Source organism: Athene noctua, chromosome 1 (genome assembly GCF_965140245.1).
Source record: "Athene noctua chromosome 1, bAthNoc1.hap1.1, whole genome shotgun sequence".
In the NCBI taxonomy this organism is placed as follows: domain Eukaryota; kingdom Metazoa; phylum Chordata; class Aves; order Strigiformes; family Strigidae; genus Athene; species Athene noctua.
Genome location: NC_134037.1, coordinates 256,863,346 through 256,876,719, shown reverse-complemented (window position 1 = coordinate 256,876,719; position 13,374 = coordinate 256,863,346). Strand labels below are relative to the sequence as shown.

The 13,374-nt window shown below is 39.6% G+C and overlaps 1 protein-coding gene across 1 annotated transcript in view; it reads left to right on the top strand.

Annotated features, from left to right (window-relative positions):
- The window catches only part of PRCP (prolylcarboxypeptidase), a 33,306-nt gene that overhangs the window by 5,947 nt on the left and 13,985 nt on the right, over positions 1-13,374 (top strand). The window contains exons 2-4 of the mRNA XM_074917633.1: positions 11,008-11,148; positions 12,280-12,381; positions 12,702-12,883. Of these exons, the coding sequence (XP_074773734.1) occupies positions 11,008-11,148; positions 12,280-12,381; positions 12,702-12,883 (425 nt within the window). The remainder of the gene's footprint in view (positions 1-11,007; positions 11,149-12,279; positions 12,382-12,701; positions 12,884-13,374) is intronic.

Here is a 13,374-nt window from a genome sequence, read left to right as displayed (position 1 = left end):
ATAGATGTCTTCATCTGACTTATAGGAGGATAAGACCAGCCAACAGCATAAGAAGTTGTGGTAGATTGTGCAGATGATTTATAACGTTATGCCAAATTGGTGAGAGACTAGAGGTCACACTTCATTATTTCATTTTAAATCTTCAAAAAACTGAAGAAATACCTTAATTTTCTTTATGGCATACATTCTGGAATATTTAGATTTTATATTTAAAGTGGTGAAACTTGTAAAAAATTTAATGGGGAAAACCAGGTTGTACTCAGTCATTTCCCATATACTTGCAAAATGGTTCATTTCTTTCTGAATTCATATGCCTGAAGAACAAAGTTAAATATGGACAGAAGAATGGGAATTGCATTTCTTTTAATCACAGTCAGTAGATACTGTCCTCCTTGCCTGTGGTGTAGGGGGATAATTTTCTTTTTTTAAAAATTTTTAGTTACTGTCTCCTGTGCTTTAGTTCAGCTCTAGTGTGCATGGAGTATTTACTGATACTCAGTGCTGTTACAGTGCTACTGCCAAGTGGCCTTAATACAGTCAGTTGTGCTGTGGTCTGGTTACTGTTCTCTAAACACATGTAGTGAGCAAAGAACAAAACCTCTGATCCTTTAGGGCTGTTGTTTCTATCTTCAAATTGACGTAACAGCTTTTTCCATTACTACAGCCAAGATACAGTTTCTGCACAAGCTTACCCTTGCCTCAGGCTTAAAGTGAGAGTGGTTAGGTGAAGATTATCGGGAAAAGATGTTTGTAGGGTAAGATCTGAGAAGTGTGTCTCTTTCCTGAAGAGGAGGGGGTTCACTGGAAGGCCTGCCTGCATGGAATGTGAGTATCCAGGGAGCTGTGATCCTGTGTGCTAGCTTCTCCCTCTGACTGCTTAGATACAGACAGACTTGGTGGGGCATCTCCTTGCATTCCTTGTTCATTTATTCTGCTTCCAAAGGGGAGTAATGCAAGGAATTGCATTGTGAGGCAAACAACCCTTCAAAAAAGCATCCATAAAGGCAGTTGGTGTGGAAAAAAAATCTAGTTGGAGGTGGGTTTAGATGATAGTTTTCATGCAGGAACTTCTTTCAAGTCAACAGGAACAAAAAGTGATGGGCATCTCTTTGACTTCAGCAGGGTTTGGACTGAGGCCAGACTGAACTAGAGGAAGTGGGTGAAAGCAAAACTAGCATTAACAAAACATTTGATTTATGCCTCAAAGCAGCAGCTTGCTATGTATGCCCTACTGTGTGACTCCCTGAAAATGGAGTCTTCCACAAAAGCTGTTCAGAACCACATGCTGCTCTGGGAGTGCTGTTGTTTCTGTACTGTTTCCTAAACAGTGATAAATGGTTGGCCACCTACAAGTGTACAGTTTTCAGTCCTGCAAGTCACTGTTACCAGGGGGAGAATTTAGTTCTCTCAACTAGGCAGGAGTTCCTGTCCTACAACATGATGGCAAATGGCTTTTAGCAATGTCTATGGAGCCCGTTCTGAACAGGGTAGTTCATAAGAAAAAAAGTTCTTGACTATTTTTAAGTGGAAAAAGGAAAATACAGATGGAAATAGAAAAGTATTTTTGGATAAAGATCTGAGAGCTATTTAGATGAGAAAACTGTTGCTTTGCTATGAGGAGAAAAGCATTTATGGTCCAGCTCAGTTCTGGGTGCTAACTGCACTGTATCGTTTATCTGTATGTTTGCTAAGAGCTTTTCAGTCACTGGAGAACTTTTGTGATGATTGTGACAAGACTTGGACATTTCTGTTGTAAAATAGAGCTATCTGTAGAAAAACTTGAGCCATGGCTGTTATTTCCTTGAATGCTGCTGGTCTCCCTGTCATCCCATCTACCTATGTCTCGGATCCCTGCAATCAGACAGTTTTCTTCAGTGTTCAGGTATGTTGCAAGCTTGCCAAAGTAGCAGTTGCAACATGGGATTTTTGCAATTACATACAGGCTCTAAGACTAATTGCTGCTTTGCTGCTTTGTTTTTTTAAATTCCCCCCCCCCCCCCCCGAGATGCTCATCAGAATTGGTGGCTATTAAACAAATGATCCTCAGTGTCATGTGTAAAATCCCTAGCATTGGACCTTATGTAGGCATTCAGTGCCTTTTAATACAAATAAACTGCTATCCCTGCACTGAGCTTTTGCCATTTTGCCTGTGCTTTGCCTAATTATAAGAATACCCAGATGGATGACAGGACCTCTTTGATTTCACTTTCCTCTTTGATTTCGCTATGTCTGTCTCTTCTTCCTTGGATCATCTGTCTTGTGTGGGATTAGCTGTAGAAAATAAAATAAAAATAATAGAGGTTGAACAAAGGCTGGGAGAACAATAGAATAGGGCAAATTTCGTTGTAGCTCTGAAAGTCTGGGAAGTAAAACAATTGTGACTTGAACCTTTAAAAATATTTGGCAAAGTAGAAAGTTCTAGCTCTTTTTTTAGGGGAGGGGTAGAAGTGTTTTAAATATTTAATTTGACTAATTTAAAATATTTGTCTTGAATCTGAAATGCTTTTCTTCCCCATGCCTTTATTTTTAAAAAAGGGCTGAGGAAGCCTTTCAAATGAAAACTGATTTGATCAGAGAAGATCAAACTTATTTTGTAAAGTCTTTTTAATCAATTAGTCCTACTCAAAACTTTAGGACACTCTCAGCAAAACTGGAAAGTTCTTATACTGCTTAATCTGTGACATATTGAAGGTTCATGTCCAATTTTTTCCTCTTCTCTGAAGTTAATCCTCCAAATGTGTTGGATTTGTAATTCAATCTGGAAGGCAGATGGAAAGAATTACAGGCCTTTGCATGTTAAGGGTCTGAGAGATCTTTCACAAGGCCAACTTTGGTTTTGCTGGTGTAGTGCATCTTCATGCTAATTTTAGCCATATGAACCAACACACTTTGGGTAATATAGCTCTGACCTGGTTGCCCCCTACGCCTTGCCCCATCCCTTTTCCCATGGAAGGATTTCACCAGGATAATAATTTCTTGAATGGAAGCAACGATGATGTGAACATTTGGTGTGTTTATCACCATAGTAGTTTTTTATAAATTTACGTAGCTGATTAATTCTCAGCAGCACAAGAGAGGAGCAGAGTGGCAGGGGAATGGAGAGTGAGGTGAAGGTGTGTCAGCAGTAAAGCTGACTGAAGTGATTCCTGCCATCTCCTGCCTTTGTCACCCATTTTCCCTTGTGCTGAAGTGTTGTGGCCCTCAAGTCTGGGGCAGAAAATGTTAGGAGGGCCTGTGGGACCTCTCAGACTGTCCTTTCAGCTGGAGGAGTTTTAACAAGGACTTGCATCTTCACTGTGACTGCTGAAGGATTTTACACCTAAGTAATTAAAGCCTAAATGTGTTTATGGGCTTCATTTTTACATGGTAAGCAGAACCTGGAGTTTCAGTTACAGCACAAAACTACTCATGGTTTGTGGAAGTTGAAACCAATTTGTTTGTGTTCTTGTTAGCTGTTTAGGTTTCCAACATGAAAATAATATTTCATCACATGCTGTTTGGGGACTGTTTGTTTCTAACAAGGGCTGACCTGAGTAGCCTGGTGCTTTCCTACAGCATATCCTGTAGCTGTTTAAATGTTCTTTGGTCTTTTCAAGTGCCTTGTCCAAACGGTGTGACTCAGGGCAGGGGTTGAGTTCCTGTCTGGGGTTTTCCTTGTCAGTGCTTTTTAATCACTGAAGTGATAAATGAGTGCTAAAAGCAGACTTCCTTAAACAGTTGCAGCCTCCCAAGAGCAGGTGACATGGTTTCTGCAGCATAGAAGAAATTTTCAGTAAAATACACAAAGCATGACTCTAGTCAAAGGCCAGTGTGTTCTCAAGGATGTAGTTGCAGTGGAAGAGATCCCTCCATTACAAGGATCTTAAGCCTGCATTTGTTTTGGGGAGCATGTTTGGCTGAAAGCTTAACTCCAAGCGAAGGAAAATTGGTGTCAGTTGCTCTTGACCATTGCTAGTAGTATAGAAGTTGGAATCAATTGATAGTCAAAAAGCATATGTTTGACGTCTGTGTGTTTTGTTAAATGCGACAGATTAATGAAAAAAATAAATCTGGTGAACAACACCTCTGAATTATGGGGAGTGTGGAAGATTACTATGACAGAGTCCATCTCTTCCAATTTTCTTATATTATTTACATGTAGGACTTTCAAGTTAGTGGGTTAACACAGCCTGATTCAAGAAGATGCAGTTTACATCTCCTTTCTCTTTCACAGAGCATCAAATAATTATGCATTTAACAGACTGGTGCTCATCTTCAATCTCCGTTGTCCCTTGCCCAAGTACCATCCTAGAAAGGAAGGAAACACCTCAATCTTTGCATTTAAAACAGAAAAGATAAAGCTAATCTTAATTTTTCTTGTCTTTTTTTCTCCCTTTTCTTCTGCACTAAATGAGCAGGGACAAACTTGAGAGAATCTTACCAGCTGTCAGTGAGATGTAGCCTCAGTCCTGGCAGACTATGATACACATAAATGTGCGCTAAGAGGAAACAAAGCAACAAGAATAGTGTCAGGGAGGGAGACTTTTTTAAAAGTTACTTTTATTTAGCTTTCATTTCTGTGTCTCCCCTGCTATGAAGACATAAATAGTGGGTGAGTTGTTTTTTTTAGTGGTATTCCACTGCTGCAATGGTTTTTATGAGCTTAGATATTTAATTATATGTAGTAGTACTTGTAACAAAATTTCGTTCCCTCTGAATACTATGCTGTACGAAGATGACAAGGCATTCCCTGTCCTCATGAACTTGCAACTTAAATGGAGGAAGCAAAAATCATAAGAGGGAACAAAACTAATAGGGCCAGCTAACAGGACTGGGGTCCCACAGCCTGTCAGGAGTAAAACCAGGAATAGAAGCACATCAGTGAAATCCCAAAGAGGCTGGTGCCCACACTACTGTTCATGCAGGAGGATATCCTCAGACTATCCTGTATCTTCCTGTCCTCAGGAAATAATTCAGACAGGATGAGCACGCAAAACAACTCCATGAACCTGTGTGGAGGTTGGAGCATGACTCTTAAAGTCCCTTGGCTTCTCACCAGTAGAACAACTGACTTGATTTCATGTGGAATATCCAAGTTTGGGAAAATAAAGCTATTTTATAGAGGATTAAATTTCAAGACGTGACAGAAGGGCTCTCAGACACTCACAATCTTGCCTGAAACTCAGTAATACAAAACCATCACGTGTTGATTTACCACTTCAAATGGCTTTAAATGCTTTTGGTTAGAAGCTACCCCATGAATTGTAGCTTTTTTTGGAAGAGTCTTGGGTTTGCTGTCCTGTCTCTGTAATCACTAATGACTTTAAGGTGTTGCTGAGGAGGAAGTGGGTTTTAGCCCACGTGTCCTGTTTTGTCTTTGTATTTTACTCATTTCCATAGTTCCTGAATACTTCCAGGAGTATATTAAGCAGACTAACATCTGTACAATAACTAACTAATATCTGTTGTGCCTTTTTTGTCTCCTCCCCAGGGGAGATGTGTGGCAGAGTGGCTTGTTTTATTTTTAAATGGATTTCCAAAACCACAGCACATTTAAAAAACCCACCCTGAGATAAGTCATCTTTGAGAGCTCAACAAAAGCACAATTACATGTGCACATATAAGGTAAAGTCAAGGAAATGTGCCGTGTATGTCAAGTGGAAGACAGCAAGGTGGGTTTTGGCCCTTGCTTCCAGTGTGAGTTTGTTGAGTGGACCAGTCTGGAGAAGACTGGTCGTGATGAGCCCATGAGCTGCACTTCACTGTAGAAAGTTTCTCTGAGCTAAAGTATCAAAGCTACTGACTTGAACCTTCAGTCTGGAGCTCTCATTAGCCTCTTGGGCACGATGTCTTTTGCTGCCTACTGCCTTTTTAAATCAAAGTCAGTGTGTGTTGTTCTCGGCAGCTGTGCTTTGGGTAGTGGCTGCAGTCTTCCATCTGGAGCTGGCTGCCTCTTAAGCAATCTGTTGTGTGCATGTTTGTATTTTCCTTAAATGCTTTGAGAGTCTTTGGACTCGAAGATGTACAGGAAAATACAAAGTGATTCCTTTTTTTTAATCAAACAAGATGCATGAAGGTTTTTGTACATGGAACTGAAATTTTGTTGCTCACTTTCTTTACCTCACAGCTGTAGCTCCCCAGAGTATTCCCATCCTGCCTACCGCAGCTGACTTCCCTTAAACTTATTCACATATTACTTTCAGTACTCCTTTTTCTATTTTTATCTTTCCTTTTATTAGTACCAGACTGACTGTTTCTGTGTCAGTGTTTTATGTACATCATACTTTCATTTGTGTAACATGGCGGTTGTATTGCTGATGATGACTGTTCATTTCTAACAAAACTTGCTAAGTAGTCCTGTTTACAGAACCTTAAAACTTGAGGCTTTGTAACTGGTTTGGATTAATCCTAGAACAGTTTAGGTTTGGAAGGGAACTCTGCATGTCATCAGGTCCAACCTCCCTCCAAAATCAGGGCCAATTTCAGAGTTGTACTAGGTTGTTCAGGACCTTCTACATCTGAGATCTGGGCAATAATGGTAATTATGAAAATTATAATTAGAAATACCTCATATATGCTAGTACACCTTTACCACTGTTACTTTTAACCAACAGTTAAGGTATTGTAAATGTGTACTTAACTGCTTTTTTCTTTTGTTGTGGTCTATTCTAATTAAGTCTGTTTGTGCAAGCCATTGTTTTTGTCTTACTCCTTTTATATAAGTGTGGAAAAGAAACTTTCTGGTTCAACTTTTTAATGAAATCTGACTTTAAAAAAAGCTAAAAAAAAAAATCTGGGTGATTTGAGTTATAAAGAATACGTCTCGCAGTTTGTGGGGTTTATTGTTTGCATACCTGTTCTATAAAGGATGGGGGAAGAAAAGGACTTAAATGAAAACCAGCAGCTCCCAATCGCAGCCCTGCAGGTTTCTGCAGCGCCGTTTGGCTACACGACAGCTCCATCTGCTGTTCTTGAACTGCAGCTTTCCCTTTGATTCTTGTGCTTCTTCCTCCTGACTTAGTAAATTTTCAGAGAGCTTTTACTCTTGTGAGGAGATACTCCTTGGGATGGCTCCAAACTGTTTTGATGTTCTGGATTCAGAATTTCTTTGAATTTCTTGGCAATAAGCAGCAGTTGTGACATCTCTGTCTTTCTATGTCTGCTAGACAAACAGTATTTTTTTTTTAGTTATGTGTCTTACCCTTGTAAAGGCAGGTTACTACAAGGTATGAAGCCCCATCATCTAGCAATAAAAGCGTTCCTGCTCTTCAGTTGAGTAATAGGTACTTGTGACTTTTTTTTCTGGTGAAGTCTGGACTTGTGTTCGTGTGTTAGAGACAAGAAACCAGGCCTGTGAGAAACTAAGACAAACAACCTGGGAAAGCAAAAGTTGAGGCTGATTGAAGAAATGCCTCAAACACTCGCAAGATAAAACTCTGAGTCCCAGGGTGCATTCTGTGGAGGCCGAAGCTGATAACGCTGCCCGATGTAGCTGGGGGAGAGAGCCCTGTGGAGACAGGATGGCTCTGCCCTGGGGCACCTGGGCAAATTTCAAGGGCCATGTGTCCGGTGAATGAACTTTGCTTCATTATCCACGAAATGCATATTAAAGTTAAGACCCCTCAATATGCTAACGAGGGCTGTCATGATCATACTAATTACATCATCCCATGAAACACCTTACCCCTCCCTGTACATGGGATACGTAGCTATGTGGGTCGACCTAGGGGACAGACCCAAGAAAAGTTGGTATAAATCAAAAGGGGAAAGAAAGGGCGCTCTCTCTCTCTCTGCCCCTCTCCCTGCCCCCCCTCTGCCCCCTGGCCATCTGGAAAGAGCAGTGAAGTGAAGACTGGTGCCAGCGAAAAAGAGGGCCGCCTCCTGGAACCCTCGCCGGCGGGATCAGTGCAGGAACCCAGACTGGTGATCTGTATTCCCCCATTCCCTCTATCGCCCTCTTTTCCTTTTTCCATTAAGAAATGCAAGGCAAATTATATTGCTCGCCACAACTTGCTCTGTACTTAGCCAATAATCGTGTGTTCAGTTACTACATTGTAGGTAGTTACTAAATGCTTGAACTTGGAGACTTGTCTTCTCCAATTGGGGATTTGCGAATCTGAGTCACTTGTCCCCCTCGTCTGAGCGGGATGTGACACCGTGCTGCTTGGGATCTTACATATGCCCATGGTTTGATGTGTTATGAATATGATGAGCAGCAGCAGTTTAGCTGCTGTGAGACTATCAGAATTTTACAGATTGAGGGAGGAATGGGAAAGAAGAATGTGACTGATGGCAGTGAGTGGTCTACAGCATGGTTCAGCATCAAGATGGAGAAACATGACACTTTGATCAATGTGGTTACTAAACTGGCAAGAGAAAACTGAAACTCCTGTACTTTTCTCCCTCTTGGTATTGAGGCAGACTCGCTAGAGCATTGGGATTCTGGCATCTGTTTTGTGGAAGTAGACTGACAGATCACAAGAAAATCATAGTAAATCATCTCTAAAGAAAATTAGCCATCATTTGGGAAAATATATTCATATTGGTTGATTACTATCCTAACTGGATTATTACTATCCTAATTTTCCAGCTTCTGTGGAACAGGAGTAGTAAGATGGGCTTTAGAATTTGTTCTGCACAATACTCCATTGCATAAGCTCAGCCTGGTGCTAAAAGGATTCTTATCCATTAAACTATTTTGATTCCTACCCACCCCCCCACACCCCCATATGTTTTTGCTCTGTTGCATATTAAGATGCCTGCACTGAGAACATTTTGGTACATATCTCTGTAGTTTGGGAAAGCTGAATACTTCCTGTTGTGTAGTCTTGTAGTTGGTGCTCTGGCTTTAGGCAGGAAGGATGCAGAATCAAGTTGTAAAGTTAAACATTTGATTTTAGATGATTCCATAAAAGACATACAGGACACATGAGCCTATTTTTTCAGGTTTCTGGCTAGCAGCCTAACTAGAAAAGTTAAATGGAAAAAGATAACTTCTCCCCTTTACAAACAGACCTGGAACAAAAGTTGTATTGGTTGTACTTTCTGATAGTGATTGAGCTTATTAAACTATAGTATGATTTTTATTAGGTGTGCCTTACCTAATCCTTTTCTTTAATTGTCCAACGGTCTTATGACCGAAGACTTTCAGTTGCTGTGCTGACCTTGTTTTGGCCTTTCTGCATCTACTCCCTACATCTAATCACTCATAATTATGCTTGATATAGAAAGTGAAACTAAAATTAATAACTGTGCAAATGAAAAAGGAGCAGGTACCTTGTCAGTATAAAATAAGCTTGGCATATATTGTCAGCAGTTGAATTCAGTGAAAGAATATCTTAAATATGCACATGATAACATCACCACATACTTATGACTAGGTAGTAAATGGTCCCACTGAGCAAAACAGTAGAACATACATAAATTAGTTTTATTTGGGTCTGAAAGCAGTCACTGAAGTTAACTTACTCAAAGTGAAGACCTTGTCTCATGTCTGTCAAGACTGTGCACAGCCTTCAACCACTCCTGTTGTTCTGCTAGCAGTGAGCTGCAACACAACTGTACTCTCACTTCAGTCCAAGAGTGAGTAAGTTTTGAGAGAGTTTGGAAAAGACAGCAGATCGTGTATGTTAAGTTCTTGTGCTCTCTTTGGCCCAAAGCAAATATAAGTACATGGTGTGGAGTAGTGGGAACCTGCAGGTCAAGAGTTAGGCTTTCCTGAGCTGTCTGGATGACTCTGCCTAGCAGTTAGGTCGCTACATTAGCAGCGAGTGCTTGGGTTTGTGTGTGATTTGCTGTTTTTTAACATGAACTTGCAGATGTTCTCAAAACAGGAAACGTGAAAGGTTGGCTCCTGGAGCAGCTGAGAGATTTGGCAGAGTTGTTGGTGTAAAGGCAGATGGGCGAGCAGAGATATTCAAGCCAGCAGATGTCAGGCTGTTACCGCCAGCAAGGAACTGTGAAAGGAAAAAATGATGCTTTGTGTTGACGGAAGTCAAAATTCATCTTCAGCTGATGAATAAAAGTAGTCTTGATTTGTGAATACGTGGTAATTAAACAGCATAGCTCTTCAGGAGTAATTTTGTGTTTTGGTTTGGTTTGGGTTTTTTTTATAGTAAAAGCTGCATGGGTATTCCATAATAAGATTATGCCCACACTGGGAGCTACCTTGTAAAAGCGATTGATCAACTTTCCTGTATGGATGAATGCTTGGGAAAGGGTCAAGGGAATACTGCATAGAAAGCAGTGTGAATAAAAGCTGAAAAATTGACCTTAGGAATTGAAATTGAATTTCTAATGAGGGAATAAAGCTAATAACATTGTGGGGTTTGGGTTAAGTGATATACATAGGCTTGCTCTCAAATAAGGGCATGTGGATTAGTGAAAATTGCAAGGAGAGAAGACACGTTCCTCAAAACTATCTGAAAAATCTGTCAATAGCACAATAGCTACAGAGAATCAGTATTTTCTAAGAATTAAAATAAAAACCTCCACTTTCTAACAAGTATCTGTTTCAGTTTCAATCTTATGCCAAAAAGGGGAGAGAAGGAAGAGTTGGGGGTTTTTGGTTGTTTGGTTGGTTTGGGGGTTTTTTATTTAATAAATAAGGCTAGTAAGGAATTTTCCTAAGACTCAAAACATTGCAGGACAATGACTCTTCTTACTTGTTGATACAGTTTTATTACATCAGATACTTTGTTGACCCCTCAGCACATTTGTCTGATCTCCTAAATATATTTAGAATATCTCATGTTAAGTATGATACTCTGAAAAGTGCATGGATTTTTTTTTTATGGCTGAAAATAACATTTCTTCTTCTGTGTATACACCTGTAATTTTGGCTGGTTTTCTTCATAAAGCAGAATTTTGATGTATTAAGAATATAAATTAATTCAATGTCTTTTTTTTTTTAATCTTAGTAGAACTTTTTTTCTTTTTAAAATTTGTTGTCTGCAAAGTGACTGTCAGCACTTCCAGTGGACTCCAGGATCAATTTTAACTTTCTGAACACATTTCTTGTTCTTACAGATTGATCATTTTGGATTTGATGAAAATCTTACATTCCAGCAGCGGTATCTAGTAGCAGATCAGCATTGGAAGAAAGACAATGGACCGATACTATTTTATACAGGCAATGAAGGAGACATCACATGGTTCTGCAACAATACAGTACGTAGAAAATAAATTCTTGAATTACAGTCCTTCTTACCAATAGTGGTGTACTGAAAAAATAAGTAAGAACGAGGAGACAGCATCAGAATATCATTTAAGAGACATTTGTAATGGTTATTATGATTGCTATAGGAGGAAGAGGAGGCTGAATAAAGGCACAGAGAAAGTTTTGGGGGTTTGGGGTCCTGTTTGAAGCCTGCAGAAATCAAAGGGATACGCTTGTGTTAATTTCCTGGAGTAGTGAAGAAAATTTCTAGAGGAAACACTATAAGGTGCCTCAAGCTAAGAATGCAAAATTTTGGACCAAATTATACCTATCCTAGTATTTTAGATTCCCCAAGTAAAATGGGAAGATTTGGTGTTGTGGGGTTTGGGGATTTTTTTTCTGTAAGAAAAATGTGAAGTGAAATGAAGGGGACTGGAAATCAAAGGTAGATGATTCTTGTTCTCTGACAATCCTGTGGAAGTTTTTACTTCCCTGAGTGACACAAATGCAGAATGAAGTGTGTGGGTATTTTTCAGACACTTCAATACAAAGTCGAGTAACACAACAGGAGGTGGCATGTGCTGAGCTCAAAGCAACCAAGGACTGCTTACGCACTTTGTTCTGTCAGCAGGCGATCTCTGTCTGCCTGTTTCCATAACTGGTGGTAACAAGCTGCTGTCAACAAGTAATAACAAGTTGTAGTTATTTATTAGTTGAATATAATTGTATTGCAGTGCTCTAGATTATTGCTTATTGCCAAACAAATTTTGTATTTTCTGTAATGTAGTCCTAACTCAAATGCGTGCTTTTCTCCTGTAGTTATTTCCTGTGGATTAAGCTTGTGCCATAGGGGTTCTGGCAGGATTGCCTGTGTATACTCACAAAACAATACTGCTTAATATTTTTCAGCATTAAAATATACATATTTTATTTGTATGTGTCCCTGTCTCTGGGTGGATATCTGTTTTGTGTGTTTTCTTCAGCAATAGTTTAAAACCAAATTGTACTCTGTCTTTCTAGTTGTATTTTGATAGTGATATCTTTCTAATCAGAGAATAAGAGTTGGAATAGACTAGGCTGAAAGTAGAGACTTTGAAAATAATTGATTCTGGTTATTTAAATGTCTGCTTTCATCCAACCAGGGTTTTATGTGGGATGTGGCTGAAGAACTTAATGCCATGTTAGTATTTGCTGAACATAGATATTATGGAGAATCTTTGCCCTTTGGGAATGAGTCTTTCAGTGTAAGTGTCATCTTTTGTCTTTCTTAAATGTGCTCTATACAAACATAATTTTGCCTACTGTATTTCTTGCCAGTGCAATGACTGTTAGCCTGAGTAAGATTTAAATGTGCTAGAATCACACAACTGTCCTATTCTTGTAACTATCAATTCTAGGATTAAAAAAAAATAATCTGAGATGTTCTAACACTTAGAGACACCTGCAAAGAACATTTCATTTGTTATCAGGCATGGATTTAAAACTCTACAGCTGCTGTGGGGATAGAAAGACTGCTGCTGGAAGTCACTCCTGTACTGTATATAACCTGCTTTCTTTGTCTCAGGATTCCAAGCATCTGAATTACCTGACGTCAGAACAAGCTCTGGCAGACTTTGCCGTACTAATTGAGTACTTAAAGATGACCATTCCAGGAGCCCGTTACAGTCCTGTCATAGCTATAGGAGGATCTTATGGAGGAATGCTTGCAGCCTGGTTTAGGATGAAGTACCCCCATGTGGTAGTTGGGTGAGTGTACTCATCCTGCTCAAACACAGAGCAGGCGTTTGTTACTTCCGTGCTATAAATATTACAGCACTAGAAGCACCATAACTCATACTGGCTTGAATTTTTCACTATTGAGAGGAGGAATGAAGTTACCTTGAATTTGGGAAGAGGCACTGTTTGCCTAATAGACAGTTGTAGGTCATCAGGTTGTATATTTTCAGAACTATCTGTTACTCTTGTGAAAACAGTTATTATGAACACTGACTTTGGCGACCCTAAAAAAATTAGGTGCAGACTTCCTGGTGACTTGAGGCAGGTCTTTAATGTCCTCAGTACCTTAGCTCCCTTCTTGGAAACAAGAATAGTAACTTCCCTATCTTTACCTCCTAGACAGTAGATTTTTGTGGGCAGAGGCTCTCTTGAGTTTTCACAGTGCCTAGTGAGGAAGACCTGGTTATTAGATGAGAATGAAAAGTTATAAAATAAGCAAGTCTGAATTTCTACTTTATGTA